The 17380-nt window shown below is 27.9% G+C and overlaps 1 protein-coding gene and 4 non-coding genes across 5 annotated transcripts; all 5 read right to left on the bottom strand.

The window, feature by feature from the left end:
* Positions 1–2597: 2597 nt before the first annotated feature.
* Positions 2598–2669, bottom strand: TRNAD-GUC. Its single transcript has one exon. It is a non-coding gene; the product is annotated as a tRNA-Asp (tRNA).
* Positions 2670–3579: 910 nt separating this feature from the next.
* Positions 3580–5736, bottom strand: LOC110617627 (H/ACA ribonucleoprotein complex subunit 4). The gene has a single exon (XM_021760547.2). The coding sequence runs from the start codon at positions 5556–5558 to the stop codon at positions 3708–3710; it is 1851 nt and encodes a 616-aa protein (XP_021616239.1). The 5' UTR covers positions 5559–5736; the 3' UTR covers positions 3580–3707.
* Positions 5737–6569: 833 nt separating this feature from the next.
* On the bottom strand, positions 6570–6641 carry TRNAD-GUC. The gene has a single exon. It is a non-coding gene; the product is annotated as a tRNA-Asp (tRNA).
* Positions 6642–7361: 720 nt separating this feature from the next.
* TRNAD-GUC lies at positions 7362–7433 on the bottom strand. The gene has a single exon. It is a non-coding gene; the product is annotated as a tRNA-Asp (tRNA).
* Positions 7434–8629: 1196 nt separating this feature from the next.
* TRNAD-GUC lies at positions 8630–8701 on the bottom strand. Its single transcript has one exon. It is a non-coding gene; the product is annotated as a tRNA-Asp (tRNA).
* Between the last annotated feature and the right edge of the window lie 8679 nt (positions 8702–17380).

The raw sequence follows: 17380 nt of genomic DNA on the forward strand, positions 1-17380 counted from the left end.
TATGTGATTCCAATTACCAAATTTGTTCATATGTTTACAAATATAAAGAATAACCATCTCAAAGTGTGTCTTATCGATGCTTGTGAGACCTTTGCAGTTCATTTTGGCATTTTCACAAATAGTTTTAATGCCTGAATTCCCCATCAACAAGGAACACATTTTCTTCATTTATCTTCTCATAATTTCAAAGTAATCCTCTTTGAACATTATATATTTGCGGTATCCCAATCTTAATTCACTACCACAGCAATCCAAGTCTCACTTTTCACATTTATTTTTTCCATAAACTTTCAAATCTTCACCTTTAACCTTCTCAATAAACATGCCCTTTTTGTTTTCAACAAATTTAAAAAGCATAGGGACAAGAGATAGACCTTCGGTATTAAAGATTTCCACGCCTTGAATTCCCAATTGAATTTTAGGAACGGGATTTGATCGAGGAGTCACATTTTTTGTCGAAGAATGTGTCCATATGCCTTCTTGAAATCATCTGATTTACCATCTTGAATTGGTAATCTCATTTCATCGTCCTCACTCCAAGATGCCTTGGGCTTTCAATTGTGAACCTTTAGACAATTCCAACATCTGTTCCTCACGACTTCCAGACATGGAATTCTACATTGTGGAATTCTCCATTACATGCTCCTTTTTTGCTAGCGTGGCCAAAATTTCTAGAATCGTTGATTTCTTATCTTTTCCTTGTGAGGCTCTCATCATTACCATCATTTGACTCGTTATTTTTTCAATTTTATGTAATCTCAAACTCAAATCTTGGATTTTCTTATCCTGCAAATGAATTTGCTCCACTAATTTCTGCAATCTAAAGTTCTCGATAACCATTGTTTGTTTCTTCTTTCTTGCCAATTCAGTTCTGCACATATTGGATCCTAAAGATCAAACTGATCTAGTCAATTATATTCAACTGATTTAGTTACACATCTGATTTAACTGATTTAGTTACACAACTGATCTAAAATAATATTCTTTCATTTATTAATTTTATTTTTTTATAGATGAAAATCAGTCAAAAAATAGCTGATAATAAAAGAGTAAATAAAAAAAATTGTATCTATTTCTAAATAAGATTCAAGTATTGTTTATTTGCGATGATGTTTATTTATATTTTCTTATTTTGTATAGCATTTCAGTAAATTTATTTTATTATTTAAATAATTTTAATAAATTTTATTTATATTTTAATTTAATAATAAATTAAGTTAATTTTTATTTTCATCTGAAGATTTTAAATTGTAAAAATCGTTAAAATTATGATTTTTTTAATTTTTTCAATATGTAAGACATGATAAATAATTATAATATTCGATTATGATGACCATTGGATTTCTCCACCCCGGTCTGAGACCAGACCCATTAGGGAAGTCCATAATCTGAAAGCTTCTAAAACCCACTTCAAGAACCAGGTCCAGCCCCCTCAGCTCAAAGACTGGACTCTAGTCAGTTTCTTCAATCAGGCCGGTCCAGCTCTTTCGGCCCAATGAACATTCCCTCTGAGCCTAGTCTTAATCTTATCTTCCGGCCCAACTCGGAACCCAGAAGAAATTAGCTCATTCGCCTTGTGGGACCACCCGTACGCGCGTTCGGGAAAATCAGGGGGCCGTTACGCATGGGGCAGAGATCTGATTCCCTCGTACGTTCGTATCAATGTAGCAATAACAGGTGGCCCAAAAACATACGTTTTGTTTCACGTCACTAGCGGACAAAAGAAAAACATATAAGGAGAGAAATATTCTCCTTTAGGTCTAGATTTTTGCCAGTTTTACATAATCCATTATAAAAATATATAATATGAAATTATCGTAACTTCAAATATAAATTTAATTAATTTTTTTAATTTAAATATTAAAAGTTTTTTAACAGATTTTTAACGAGACCGAATAATCTATTTTTGACTGCGATCTTATATCCTAACAAGCAACTAATGGTTTTCCATAACATTGAATAGTAAATTTTTTATTAATTAAATGTTTAAAAATTAAAAGAAAAATTATGTGTTTTGTATATATATATATATATATATGGTTATACATTAAATAAAGGGTAGCATTCATTTATTACATATACATATTTTTAATAGAAAATTAGAGGAGCCAAATAAATAATATTATTTTGTCTATTAGACTAAGTCAAATTAGCAAAATAATGTTATTTTTATTAACTTAATAATAATTAATTAATTCTTAAAATCAATATTTAAGAGATTTCTTTTAGGAAAAGAATTATTTTCAAGGAAAAATATTTAAACAAAATCTTATTTTTGAAGGACAATTCAAAATAAAAATAAAAAATAGTATTTAAAAAAATTCACCAATTCCATTTCAAAAAAAAATCACCAGTTGAACATGCATATTCTTAATGGCTAAAATTTTTATTATAATTTTAAATTACAAAAAGTTATTCAAAATTTTTTTATGGATTAAGTTCAAAATAATTCTTATGCAATTTTTTTGTTAGAGACAAATTATTTGTCAGTTGAGAATTATTTTCTTTTTTAATATCATGCTTATGTTAGCTTATTTGGGTTCATTTAGATAATAAAATTTTTCCATTTAAAGCAAAAAAGAATGCATACAAAAAAACGCCGTTGCCGGGGATCGAACCCGGGTCACCCGCGTGACAGGCGGGAATACTCACCACTATACTACAACGACTTGGTTGCTAAATGCGCCTAACATTGTTTACTAAAATACTTTGATAGCCATCTTGGCCAACCTACTGTAGTTCAATCACACACAAAAATATTTTAAATGTAAAATTTTAAAGAGAATTACAATTAAATTCCTCACTTTTAAGAATTTATTAGTTTATTTTTATTTTAAATTTACACAATTAAAATATTTATATATTTTATAAAATTAAAATTTTTAATTTTTCTGTCAAATAAATGGCATATGAATATTTAAAATTATAAAAATAAAATAATAAAGAAACCTTATTTTTGAAGCGCCCCTTAAAAAATTAAAAAGAAAAAAAAATAGTATTTAAAAAAAAAATCCCAGAGATGGCTAAAATTTTTAAAAAAATTAAAATTAAAGGTTCTTTGAAAATTTTATGGAGAAAGATCTGTTGGAAAATAATTTTAATGCAATATCTTTTTCTAAGAGAGTATTTCTCACTTGAGAATTCTTTTTTTCTAATATGAAAGCGCTAAACTGACATATGCTTATTTGAGTTCATTTAGATGATTATTTCTTTTACAATCTTCTGGGTTGATAAAATCTTTCCATTAAAAAAAAGAAGAAGAAAAGAATGAAAATAAACTTGAACAAGCAGAACGGGGAAGGGAGTTGAAATGCTCAGGAACATTCACTTTGAATTTCACTTGTCATAAATTTGACCCAGAATTCACAAAATATTGGAAATTTTGAATATAATCCATCCACCTATGAGGAATCAAGAAAATTCTCTTTGTCCAGCAAATAAATCATTGCTAGAAATTTCAATGCAAAGAGGAAAATTAACCAATGCATAATTGCTGCCCACAACAACTTAATGAACATGATAGAGAATGAACCAATAAATTGTTGCAACAGAAGAAACTATATTTCGTGCAGACCAAAGTTATGGAAAACGATTCTGCTGAAATTGCATTGCAAGGATTTCAGAAACTATCAAATTATCATTGCAGTTGCCAGAAAGTTAACATAAGGCACACATTTAGGAATAAACAAAAATGTTAATGAAGGTGTCTACTCTTCAACATCTCTATCCTTCTTTTTCTTCTTCTTCTTCTCCTTCTTCTCACTTCTATCAGCCTCACCATTAGTTCTGCCATCATCAATGGTTGCAGCCTCCTCAGCCTCTTTGGCTTTCTTCTTCTTCTTTTTCTTCTCAGATTTTTCTGTAACAGGTGAAACAGCTTCACCTTTATCACCGCGTTCCTTTTTCTTAACCTTCTCAGTCTCCTTTTCCTCAAAAGTTTCTGCTTCATCATCTCCTTTACTCTTCTTTTTCTTCTTCTTTTTCTCTTTCTTATCATCGTCACTTTCGTCAACCCTCCCTTCCTTTACCTTCTTCACCTCAACTGTCTCTTCCTTTTCAACTTCTTCAACTCTAACTCTCTTAGCCGGAACATGAGCAGTAGGGCTATCAGTGCTTTCATCCAATTTGCGCTTGCGCCCTTCCCCATCTTCAACATCCTTGCTTTTCTTTTCCTTCTTCTTCTTCTTCTCCTCCTTCTCCTCCACCTCTTCCTTATCTTCCTTCACTGCATGAATCTCCTTTGATGTCTCATTTGCAGCTGCAAGGCCAGCAACTAAAGAATCTCCTCCTGTGGGCAAAACCAAATTCCTCATCCATTCTTGAGGTGTATTCTCATTTGGCTTCCCATGTTTATCTAACTTCCCATCAGCAATCAACTTCTTCTTCATCGAAGCTCTGGGTCCCAAACCCCATTTCCTCGGGTAAGTGTCGCGATCCATCACAACCCTCTTAATCTTTGCCACAACACCATGATCACATGTAGCCATCACTGCAGTAGTCATCTCTGCAATCCCCAAAGCAATTGCCTCCCCCTTGGTGGTCATCAGTACAACTTCCTCACCAACCTCAATGTCATTTTCAAACCTCAACAATCCTGGAATCATCAGTTTAGCCCCATAACAAATTGCATTCACAGCAGAATCCTTCACAACCAACCTCTTATAACTGGTCAAAAGCACTTCAAGAGGCATAATCACTCTCCTCAAATAGGTTTCATCTCTATAATTATCATAAACCCATTGAGCATCCATCACATCATGCATAGTCACCATATTATCTCTCTCCCCCAAAATCCCAGATCTCACTCTCCTCAACTCCTGCATATGCCCCCCAACCCCAAGAATCAGTCCCAAATGCACGCACATAGTCCTAACATAAGTCCCAGCTTCGCAAGAAATCCAAAAAACAACCAAATGCCTATCTGGGTCATATTCCAACAACTTACTCTCATAAATTGTCCTAATCCTAAGCTGCCTTTTCACAGCAGAAATCAATGGCGGTCTTTGAAAAACCGCTCCAGTTAAAGTCTCAAGAGCTCTAGCTACTTTGGCAACATCAGGGACCTTATCATGCAATCTTGCTACACAAACATACTCCTTACCAGCACCTTGTTGTGATTTAACAAGGCGGGTGGCTCGATCAATACAAACAATCAAGTTACCTGTAACTTTGGGATCCAATGTGCCACTATGCCCTGTTTTCTCGACCCTCAGAATCCGTTTGATCCAAGCAACCACCTCGTGCGAAGATGGATTCGCTGGCTTATCAAGATTCATGACACCATAGCGGATGTACTCAGCAAGAGGACGCTTCAGAGGAGAGTAACCAGAAGGAATAGGAGTGTAGTGACCAGTACGAACATTTAGACGGTCATAGTTTTTTAATAGAATAGGCCATTGGGAAGTGTCCATTGCCGGAGTAAAGCTCTGAGGCTTGATCATAAAGTCGCCGGCGGCATCATCCGAGCCTTTTGGCTTTGCATCCGGTTTTTCCATGCCTTGTGTGTTCTTTTTCTTGTGCTTCTTCTTCTCCGAACGGGAAATCTCAACCTCGGACATAGTTTTAGGTCTTTGACTGCTGTGATTTATTAGGGTTTTGCTGGGATTTGAAGGTGGCGATCATTGCAGGAGGGTTCAAAGTGGAAATGGAAATTTATAGGGTTAGGGTTTTGGGGGTTTTGGGAAGAAGGGGGAGAGGGAGAGAAGAGCCATTTTGGGTCGGGTTGGACCATTTTCATTGTTGAGCCCTTTTTATTTAAAAGGGCATATGAAAAGGCCCAATTTAACAACATAGATATAATGATTATTGCCGATTAAATGTCAAGCAATATCTTATTTTGTAGATAGAGCATTATTTTATTTAAATTAAAAAAATTAATTAAATTAAACTAATTTAAATTTTTATTTTTATTTTTTATTTATTTTAATTTAATTTAATTTTTAATTTTAAAAATTTTAATCGGTTTGATTTTAATTAAAAAAATTTTAAAAAATCAAACTGAGCTGAGATAATAATATATTATTTTTAATAATATAAAAAGATTAAATTATATTAAAATTAAAATATTTTAATTAAATTTTAAAATATTAAAAATAAAAGATAAAAAATAAAAAAATTATTAAAAATTTAAATTAATTTGAATCAAACCGATTTAATTTAATTCAATTTCTGATCAAAATTGATTCGATTTGATAATAAAATTTTAATTTTTAATATATTCTATTAAATTCAAAACTGAACCGACTAAATACTCCTCAATAATTATTTGAGATTAATGCATTAAAATTTAAATTATTTTATTTTTATTTATATTTTTAATAATTAAATAAAAAAATTCAGCCAAAAGTGTAGCAAGAACATCAAAACGAACCAATGAGGGCGAAACTAGAAAAATATTTTAGAAGCGTCATAATAAATAATATTATAAATTATATATTTATTTCAATTTTTATTATTTTTTAAAAAATATAATATATTATTAAATCAAAATTCAAGAAAAGTGAAACTTTGGGTGCAATTAACAGAAGTCGCATGCATCAAACACGCAAGCGCAAGCAAAATAAAAACACCGCCGTTGCCGGGGATCGAACCCGGGTCGTCCGCGTGACAGGCGGAAATACTTACCACTATACTACAACGACTTGCTTGATAATTTATAAAATTAGTTTATCTTAAAAATATCACTAAAAATATTTATTAAAAGTAGCACTGGAATTGACGTTTTCAAATTAAATTTGGCTTGATATATCTGTTGCTTTGATATTTTCAGAAGCAAAATGCTAATTAGAAAAAATTATTATTTAATTTATATAGCTTAATACAATTAATTAGTTAATTTTATTTAAAAAAATATATTTAATTCTGTTTATTATTCTATATCGTTAATTATTTAATCCTTTCATTAATTAAATCGACTAAATAGTTGTTATTTTTAAATTATAAGAATCAAATAATTATTATCAAATTAAAATTTTATTTTTAAAAAATCACATGAATTGAACAACCGTATTTTAAAATTATAAATAATAATTAAAAAATATTTTAATTATTTTACATATGATTATTTTAATTCGCATTATTTTAATAATAAAGCCTTTATTAATGCTATTTCAGATTTAGAAACACAACAAAAGCTCTGACTGTCACCAAGCAAAGTTTAAAACTATGAGCTTCAGTAGTTTTATAAGATTTCGAATTCAAATCTCAATTAAAAAATAAAATAAAATAAAATAAAATTATAAAAGAGAAGAATGAAATCAGAAATTACATTCGCCCATCTGAACATATTCTATAGTTACAACGCAAAAAGCTTCACAAGCAGTTAGCATTAGATTGAGAAACTACGTCCACATATCAAAAAACGCCGTTGCCGGGGATCGAACCCGGGTCATCCGCGTGACAGGCGGATATACTCACCACTATACTACAACGACTTGATGAAACTTTAAAGATAAATGTTATTAATATTAATTTATTAATTTATTTTTATTTGAAATTTATTCGATTAAAATATCAATAAATTTTATAAAATTAAACTTTTTATAATTTTATCAGATAAATTATCTGAATATTTAAAATTATAAAAACTAAGTAATATATAATAAAATTTATATAAATTAAATAATATAAATATTTAAAGGTGACTAATAACTTTTTAATCCAATAATTAATTTAGTCTTTTCTAAACTATAATAATATATAAATTTACTATTATAATTTTATTTTATTTTATTTTAAAATAAATTAAAATATTACTTAATATTTAATAAAATTTAATGTATTTAAGATAAATATAATTGAAAGTTAATAAAAAAAATTATATTTTTAATGTGTGAAAAATAAAGTAAATAAAAATTATCAGATAAAGGAAGTATAATATAAAATTTAAAGATAAAATATTATATGATATTAATTTACTAGTTTATTTTTATTTTAAATTTATTTAATTAAAATATTAATAAATTTTATAAGATTAAAGTCAAATAAATTTTGAATATTTAAAATTATAAAAATAAATAATTAAATAATATAAACCCTTACATAATATTTTTTAGCTGAAAAACTAAAATATTAGAATTTATAAAATATAAGGATATTATTAATGGAATTATATTTATTCAATTATAATTTAACATTGAAAAAAAAATCCAACTTTACATTTATTTCAAAGAGAGAAAATGACAGCTATAGGTTTTAATATTTTTATATTTATAAACAAGTGAAAGATAATTTTTTAAAAAAGCTAATTAAAATAATATTTTTTAAAATACCGTCACTTCCAATTAAATCAAGTTATCGATATTTTTATGAACGTTCATATAAAAAAACACTTTTTTATATGGATTTTTTTAAAAAAATAATTTAATATCTATAATTTCAAAATAGAACTTTTTTTAATTCCTATAATTTAAAAAGAATAAAAAAGAGAAGAATGAAATCAGAAATTATAAATAACTTACATTCGCCCATCTCAACATATTCTATAGTTACAACGCAAAAAGCTTCAAGCAGTTAACATTAGAATGAGAAACTACGCCCGCATGTCAAATTCAACCAAGGACCCAACGCCCATTGCCTTGACTGAGAATGGCAACATACTGCTTTTGGCAAAAAGCAAAAAGACAAAAAACGCCGTTGCCGGGGATCGAACCCGGGTCATCCGCGTGACAGGCGGATATACTCACCACTATACTACAACGACTTGATTGGTAATCTCTTATGTTTAAGATATTTTAATGGAAAACTTTAAAGAGAAATGTTAAATTTATTCAATAAATTATCTGAATATTTAAAATTATAAAAATTTATACAAATTAAATAATATAAATATTTAAAAGTAATTAATAACTTTTTAATCGAAAAACAAAATTATTAGTTCTTTTTAAAACTAGAGTAAAATATAAATTAATTATTATAATTTTATTTAATTTTATTTTATTTATAAAAAATCTCTTAAAATATCACTTAATATTTAATAAAAATTTAATATATTTAAAATAAATATAATTAAAAGTTAATAAAAAATTATATTTTTTAATGTGTAAAAAATAAAATAAATAAAAATTATGAGATGAGTAGAGTATAATATAAAATTTTTAGAAAAAAATATTATTTAATACTAATTTACTTGTTTATTCTTATTTTAAATTTATTCAACTAAAATATTAACAAATTTTGTAAAATTAAAGTCAAATAAATTATAATACTAAACAATATAGATATTTAAAATTATAAAAATAAATAATATATAATAAATTTTATATGGATTAAATATAGCTAATATTTTTTAACTGAAAAACTAAAATATTAGAATTTATGAAATATAAGAATATTATTAATGGAATATTTTTGAAATATAGACAAATCAGTAAATTTGTTTTAAAATTCAGAATTAATAACAATCACATGAAAGTTTGATTTTTGTATAATTTTAGTTTAAAAGGTCCAAATAATGTGCTCTGCGTAATCCTTTAGATCTTCGCCACTTTTGCAATTTTGAGCTCCGTAAAGAATTTTTTTTTTTTTTTTTATTTCTACAATTAAGATATTAAAAAAACAGTTAATTAAAAAATCATTTTTCATAATAAAAAAAATCATTTTTCTTATGAAAAATGAAAATCAAACCATTTTCCTGGAAAGCAATTTGGAAAATAAATTTGAAAATTTTTTAATTTTAATAATTCAAATATTTATATATGAAATTTATTAAGATTTCTTTAATATTATAATTAAATAATAAAAAATAAATAACTTTTTTTAAAACACAATTTATTTAAAAATATTTTTTTTAAATATAAGATATTTTTAGATAATAAAAAAATATGAAAAAGATGAACCAAAGAAGAAAACCGAAAGAATCGATATAGAAGAAGAAAGAGATAATTTGGTCTTTTATTATATTTTTAATGGCAGAAATAGACGGAAGATTCATTTTGTTGACATAGAAAAAAAATAAAAATATTTTAATAGATTTCTAAAAATGTAAGGACCGATTTATTAATAATGTCAGTACCCAAGGACTAAATTATAAATCTCTCTAGCAAATTAAGGGACTACATACAAAAAAAAATATCAAAAGGGACTACATACAAAAAAATATCAAAGGAAGATGTAAAATGGATGAAACCTTTTCAGACAACATAAATAAAAAACCTTGAAGTAGCGTTCTAGTGTAACCAGTTACCATCAACAGTCATCAAACCAAAAATGCACAGAACATCTAAAATACAAGTCCCATATCCAGATATACTAAAATGGAATTTATCAGAGTTTGATTCTCAATGACATGAGAATTTATTGATCCAAAGTAGCAAGGAGCAAATTACAGTGCAGGATGCTCAAATCTTTGACATGCCACCGTCCATCTGCATGATCAATCAGACATCAGAAAGACATGCATAAATCAAAATCATTTCTACAAAGATCATCATATTTAACTGTTTAACAAGCTTGTCAATTCCTCTATCAGAAAGTGTTCCTATCAAAGTGCCTAAACAAGTCAATTTAACCGGTAAAGTTACCTCTCTTAAATATTAATCTTAGCAGGCCATGTGCAAGCTTCAACTTGTTTCATTTTTGGATCATCAATCACAATATTTAAGGGTTGGGAACTGAGTTTAAAAGGGTAGGGCTATCGAGAATTTGAGATCATATTAGGAATGAGCTTGATGATCATTATCAAGATTAAATATTTATATCTTGATTCGTGCATTCATTATATGTTTTTCAATTAATACTGCACAAATCTTGATATAAATAATCTGGAGCTTATTATGCTTGTCTTCACATGCAATCGAGCTTATAATGGATGCACCCTTTAATTAAAGATGAAAAAAAAAAATTTAATCTTACATATATCCTCAGTTAGCATCAAACCATTTAGAAATAAATTACCAAAATTATAAGTTTGCGCCATTTTTCTGGAAACAGGAACAGATTTAGGAAGCTGAAGAAACAAGCTAATCAATCTGCTGACTAAATTTAACTGTTCACTCTAGGTAAAAAATATGGAATTACAATTCAACTTTGTGGATCAAATATTTGTACACATTAGAAATTTTATGGTACAAGTACAATTATGATAACTTATCTACCACTTTCTTTTTCTCCATATCCAGGCAGCCAGCTATAAAACATAACATTGTTCAAAAACTTGAAATCAAGTGAAACAGAACTTCTAAATCATAAAATTACAAAGCAAATTGTTAGAATTGATAACGTTCTCCTTGAATTAAAAAGAAAATTACTCCTTAATTTAGAGATTAATTATCTCCTTCATTTAAGAGATAATATCTTCCTAAATATAAAAATCTATATTTTGGTAATTTCTCATTATAAATATGCACTATGTATTATGTACGAATAACAGAAATTGAGTAAAAATATAGCCCTTTTAGTCATTTTCCTTCCCTTCTATTCTTTCCCTTCCCTACTTTCTTTTTCTTATAATAAAAACTTAACATGGTATTTGAGCCCGTAGAAAATTTTGGGGGGTTTCTCTTTCTTGATCTCCCTTAAAAATTCTGGGATTCTTCTACCTATTCTTCTCTCCTTCCTCATGATTTGAGAGCAAAGGGTTGAAGTCCCTCCTCCTCTCTTCTTAATTTCTTATCCATCCTTGCTTTATTTCTTTTTCTTTCTAGAGCTATGGGTTTGAGTCCCAAAAGCTATTCTCCTTTGTATAGGTTTGAGTCCCTAAAATTTCAATTCCAAAAATCAGTTCTTTTACCCCAGTTCTTCATGAGGAAAAGGGAGCCTAGCCAAGTTTAGTGCTGCCTCCTCAGGGTGTTGGTAAAACTGCTTAGTAGTCAGGCTTGCTGCGGTGCTTTGAGTATGATTTGGGAGCAGTTATGTACTGATGGTTTTTTTTGTTTTGCTTTTTTGTTACTTAAGGGTTAGTCTTTGGATTCAATAAAAATCTCATCAAGGGGAACGTTAAATTGATAAGATTCTCCTTAATTAATAAGAAAATTATTCCTTAATTTAGGAATTAAGTATCTCCTTAATATAAGGGATATATCTTCTTAGATTTAAGGATCTATATTTTGGTTTTTCATTACAAATATGCACTGTGTATTATGTAGGAGTGATGGCAGTTGAATAAAGATGTAATCTTCCCTTCACTTGTTTCTTTTTCTTATAATAAAAACTTAACACAAATAATTTCTAAATTATAATTGTTGTGACACACCAACAGAACATATGACATGATAAAAACAGAATACACATGTCGCACCACTACAAGTTCTCACAAAATATTCCCTGCTAGCACATATAATAATAGCATTGATTACAAAAAAGAAGCATGACATAAAAAATTTTAACCAATTTACATTGGCCCAGTAACGTACTCTATAGTTACAAGGCAAAAAGCTTCAAGCAGTTAACATTAGAATGAGAAACTATTTCCCATATCAAATTCAACCAAGACCCCAAAGAACTCCGAGGCAAAGTACATATGGTTACCTGATTTGAAGCACACAATACAACTTCACATAATGATAGTATGATACGCGATGAAAAGAGGAATAAGTAACAAGGTACTGTTCTATTAAAGCAATTCCATACTTGGGAAATCTTAAAATTCACAAAAATGCATAATCACACAATTACTTATCAATGATAAACTAAATCCAATGATAAGTAAGTACCATGATCAATAAACAATAGTCATTGATAAGTAAGTAATATTTACATAATTTGATCATGCTACTTGGGGGAAATGTAGGAAAAATAGAAAAGAGAACTCAGAGGAACAAAATACAGATTCAAGTATAAAAAATCTCTGATACGCAACATAAGCAATCATAGCTACCAGTACTTTGCAAAAGTTGCAAATACCAGAACGACAAAATATGCACATTTTTCACCGAAACCAAATAGCCAAACACCATCTAGTCTAACCATTACACTGCACAAATTGGCGAATAAGAAAGGCACCTCTTTTCAAACGATCTCTTATTCATCATCAAAATTACCAAATGAATGTGGCTATTAAAACTATAGACAGAAAAATGGGCAAAAATCACCAGGACCGATCACAGCTTGAAATTTCGTAATCATGGCAAAAAGAAGTACCCAGAAGCTAACAAGCTCCGATTTCCAATATAAACCAGAAAACCTACCAAGAGAACTGTTTAATCGGATAGTAATAAAGCACCAAAACAAAATTAGGTCTACACTAAATTCAAACTAATCCTGAGTGACACAAAAAAAATCAAGAGAATCGAAAATCAGCAAACCTGAGAAGCAGAAATCGAACAATTATTGTTGAAATCAATGAGAATGAGAAGATGACGATGCATGGTGGCCAGAGGAAGGAGCATAAAGCTTGTTGTAAACTTGTTCCCCAACAAGGTAGATGCCAAAGGCGACTAGGCCAATGCCAAGACCAGGAACTGCGTGGCGGAACTGATTGGTGATCATCGGATGCTTCCTCCACTCATCCCTCCTCTTGAAGAACTCACCGGTAGTTCCCAATGTTTTCCCCATTTTTTTTGTAAAACTGCGTTCGTTGGATGCTGAGTTCTCACAAAATCGGAGGCTTTCCGGATTGAGATCTTCGTTGTTTTGGGTATACCGAGCGGCCTTGGGCGCTTGCCGATTTTGTTTGGTCGGGTGGGCTGGAGAGCCGATGGAGGGTAGCCCAAGTGAGGTTAACCCATTTATATTGGTTTTAGAGATTTTAATTTTATTTTTTGAACCACAAAAAAAAACAGAACGATTATAAAATTATAATCTCAAACCATTATTAGACACTAAATCCGCATTAAACCTTAGAAAAATATTTTATTATAAACGGGAAAATATTTTTTTATTAAATTAAAAATATATATATATTATTAGTAATATTTTATTAAATATTATTAGTAATTTTAAAAAAAATTACTATACTTCGAAAATATTATAAATTTTCTTATAAAAATTTAGTGATTGATCGGTTCAATTTAAAATTAAATTAAATTAAATAAATTAAAAATAAAATTTAATTAAATAAATTAAAAATAAAATTTTATAAAAATTTAATAATTGATCGGTTGATTTAAAATTAAATTAAATTAAATAAATTAAAAATAAAATTTTAGTATTTGTGAAATTCATATAAAATTAATTTTTGAATAAAAATTATTTTAAATTAAATTAATTTGATTTAATTTAATTTTAATTCAATTTGATTGATTGAATTTTTAATAAATTTTTTATTTTTTATATTTTATATTTTATATTTTATATTTTAAAGTTAAATTGAAATATTGTTATTTTAATTATTATTTAATTTCTTTATATTATTAAAAATAATATAAATTAAAATAAATTTGGACAAGTTTGTGACCGGATGATGTACCACATGCCATAATTTCAAATTTGTAATGATTATTTATCGATAATAAATTTTAATTTGTTATATTCTTAAATAATAAAAAAGTAAGCCTTAAATAAAAAAATAAAAAAATAAAAAATAAAAATTATCATCAAGAGTAATAAATATCCATTAATTCCCAATTATGTCTAGCAACATTAGAGGGATGCTTTTCTCATGTTGAGAAAATATCCATATAAACTACCGATCTTAAATAATAACTATTTAATGTAAGAGTCACGTGATAAAAATTTGATAAGTTGACATGCAGTTATTTTTCACTAAAATTTGTTTCTTTTCAAGTATATTAAGTGTTCATAACCATTAATAGGGCTGTGCAATTGGTCGGTTCGGTTTCGAATCGAATCGAACCAAAAAATCGAAAATCGAATTATAAAAATATTAAAAATTGAAAAAATCGATTATAAAAATATAATCAAACCGAATCGAACCGATAAAAATCGGTTTGGTTCGGTTTGATTCAAACTAAAATCTGTAAATTTTTTTAATTTTCTGCTTTTAATTTCAATAGAATAATTTAATAAATATTTCACATAAATTTATCAATAAATATTGATTGAATACATAATAATAATACTTAAAAAATCTATAAAAATCTATATAAAATTTAAAAATATATATAAAATTAGTATTTCTATGTATAAAATCGGTTTTTCAATTTTTCGGTTATTTAACACGTTTAAACCGAACCGAACTGAAAATCAAATAAATTGAAAAATATTAATCGAACCGAACCAAATCTTCCAATTAACCGAACCATTTAAATCAAAATTGATCAATTCGGTTCAGTTTTTTGATTCAGACCGATTTATGCTCCCCTAACCAGGATGTAATCAAGCAGATATTTTTGGATTGAGAGGCTCTCTCTCCTTATTAAATTTCTATTTTCTTTTAATATTATTTCTTAGTTTATTTCTAATATATTTTGGTTATAAAAAACAAGCGGTGAATAAAAATAGTTGTATTATTAGTAACAATGATCGTGTTATACTATAATCTTTATTACTTAAGTATCATAATTAATTTAATAATATAATATATATTTGACAATTGCAAAAAATTAATTATTAAATCTCATAAATTTTCATTTTTAATTATCTGAAATTACATAAACACAGTTAATACTGTTAAAATAATATTAAAGCTAGTTATTTTATTTATATTTTAAAAATTTAATAGTTCTACAAAAAATTTTAACTTTTATTTAATTAAATATTTAAAATCTTATTAATATTATTATAAAATATACTCAACATAACTTTAAAAAAATATTAATTTATATTTTAAATTTAATTGAATAAAATTAAATAAAATCAAATATGTAAAAATATCATCCTAATTGATTATAGTGGTGGGATCAAATACACATGCTTGGGAAACTTTTATAAATCTTGTGTTTTTGTCATCATTTGATCATAAACTCTTTTCTTCTCTAATGTTCTTTAGCAAATGCCTGTTTGTCCTTTTTGTTTTTTGGAATGTCTCCTACCAATCAAAAAGCAAAAAGAATAGACTTGCCAAACATGACCCACTAATTCTCATCACTAATTATTATCAATTTGATTATTATTTTTAATAATTTTTCAGAATTACTAAGTGAAATATTATTATATAATTACTTTTCTGTCCATTTTTATATATACCATTTAAAATTTTTATGTAATAATTAAAAAAATATTTATATCACTTAAATTATATATTTAGCCGAATAAATAAAAAGGGATTTTATATGAAAGAGAATTAATTGACAAGGATATTAAGAAAATAGGTCTTTTACGTCGCCCATCACATTTCCTTTTAATTTTAATCAATATTCTTAATTTATCATCGCATAAAAATTATTATTTTTTCTATTTTTACATTAATTAAAAAACTAATTTAATATAATTAAAATAATAAAATTAATTGTAAATAAACTTTTTTGTGCATATTAATTATGAATAAATTTTTTAAATTAATTAATTTTATTTTTAATATATATTGATAGTGTAACATTCTCAAACTCATAGTTAGAGTGGTGCTCTCATTAGGTATTAGTTAGACTATTTCATTACCAGAGTAAGTTGCATTAGGGGAGGTGCTAACTTAACTCTAATCTGCTAATAACTGAATCATAGAAAATACAAATAAAGAAACGGACGTATGCAGAAATAAAGTAGACAGTGTGATTAGCGAGTCGGGAATGAGTCACTTTCAGGAGATGCTTAGGGTTTCCCGACGTGCTTGCTTGAGGTACTTGTTTAATCCGTCTTGCTTGCTTAAGTAAAAAAGACTTCTAAAAGCTAAATGTATAGTTTATTAGATCAATCTATGATTATTGAAAGTTTGAAAACTAAATTGAAACATGCTAAAAAGTTTAGTAGGTTAAAGTATAAATATGGAAAGTTAAAACATAAAATATAGTTTACCCAACATGTGTCACCTAACTAAGGAAAGAAGAATTGACAAAGCAAAAGGAAAAAGGGATTATCTTCTTCCTTCCTCCACATTGCCGTAGGTCACCCATTTTCAAAGAAAAAGAATTGCTTTTCTTTCTCCCACCAAAGCCAAACTAAATTTTCACCCAATCAATTTCTTTCTTTAACCAAAATTCATCCTAAGTAGTTTGTGGTAGTCCTTGCTCTATCTACACTTTGATAGGGTAAGGAGTGTGTAACAGCCCGGAAACCGGTACCCTCTCTGTAACGGCCCAAACTGCTCGGCGCTAGGACTCAGGTCGGCTTAAGGCCGCCAGAACCCGTAGCAAGCCTAAATTGAACTCTAAACATCCCATACATGATCCAACAACTGGAAAACTTTTCTTTAAAACTACCAGACTTAACCTTTACAACACTCTCTGTAGGTCCAATCATATGAACCAAAATGCTCAGATATACTAATCTGAACTAGCCCTCGGGCTATCTGTAATACACCAGTGACACGCTACCAAGTAACCTCCATGCACTATGCGCTGTGTCATAGAACCCACTCTGTAAGGGTCAGCATATCATAAGTTAACTT

Source organism: Manihot esculenta, chromosome 6 (genome assembly GCF_001659605.2).
Source record: "Manihot esculenta cultivar AM560-2 chromosome 6, M.esculenta_v8, whole genome shotgun sequence".
NCBI lineage: Eukaryota > Viridiplantae > Streptophyta > Magnoliopsida > Malpighiales > Euphorbiaceae > Manihot > Manihot esculenta.

Excerpts from the sequence above, each read along its gene's own strand:
- LOC110617627 (XM_021760547.2), bottom strand. The coding sequence starts at position 5,558 with ATGTCCGAGGTTGAGATTTCCCGTTCGGAGAAGAAGAAGCACAAGAAA.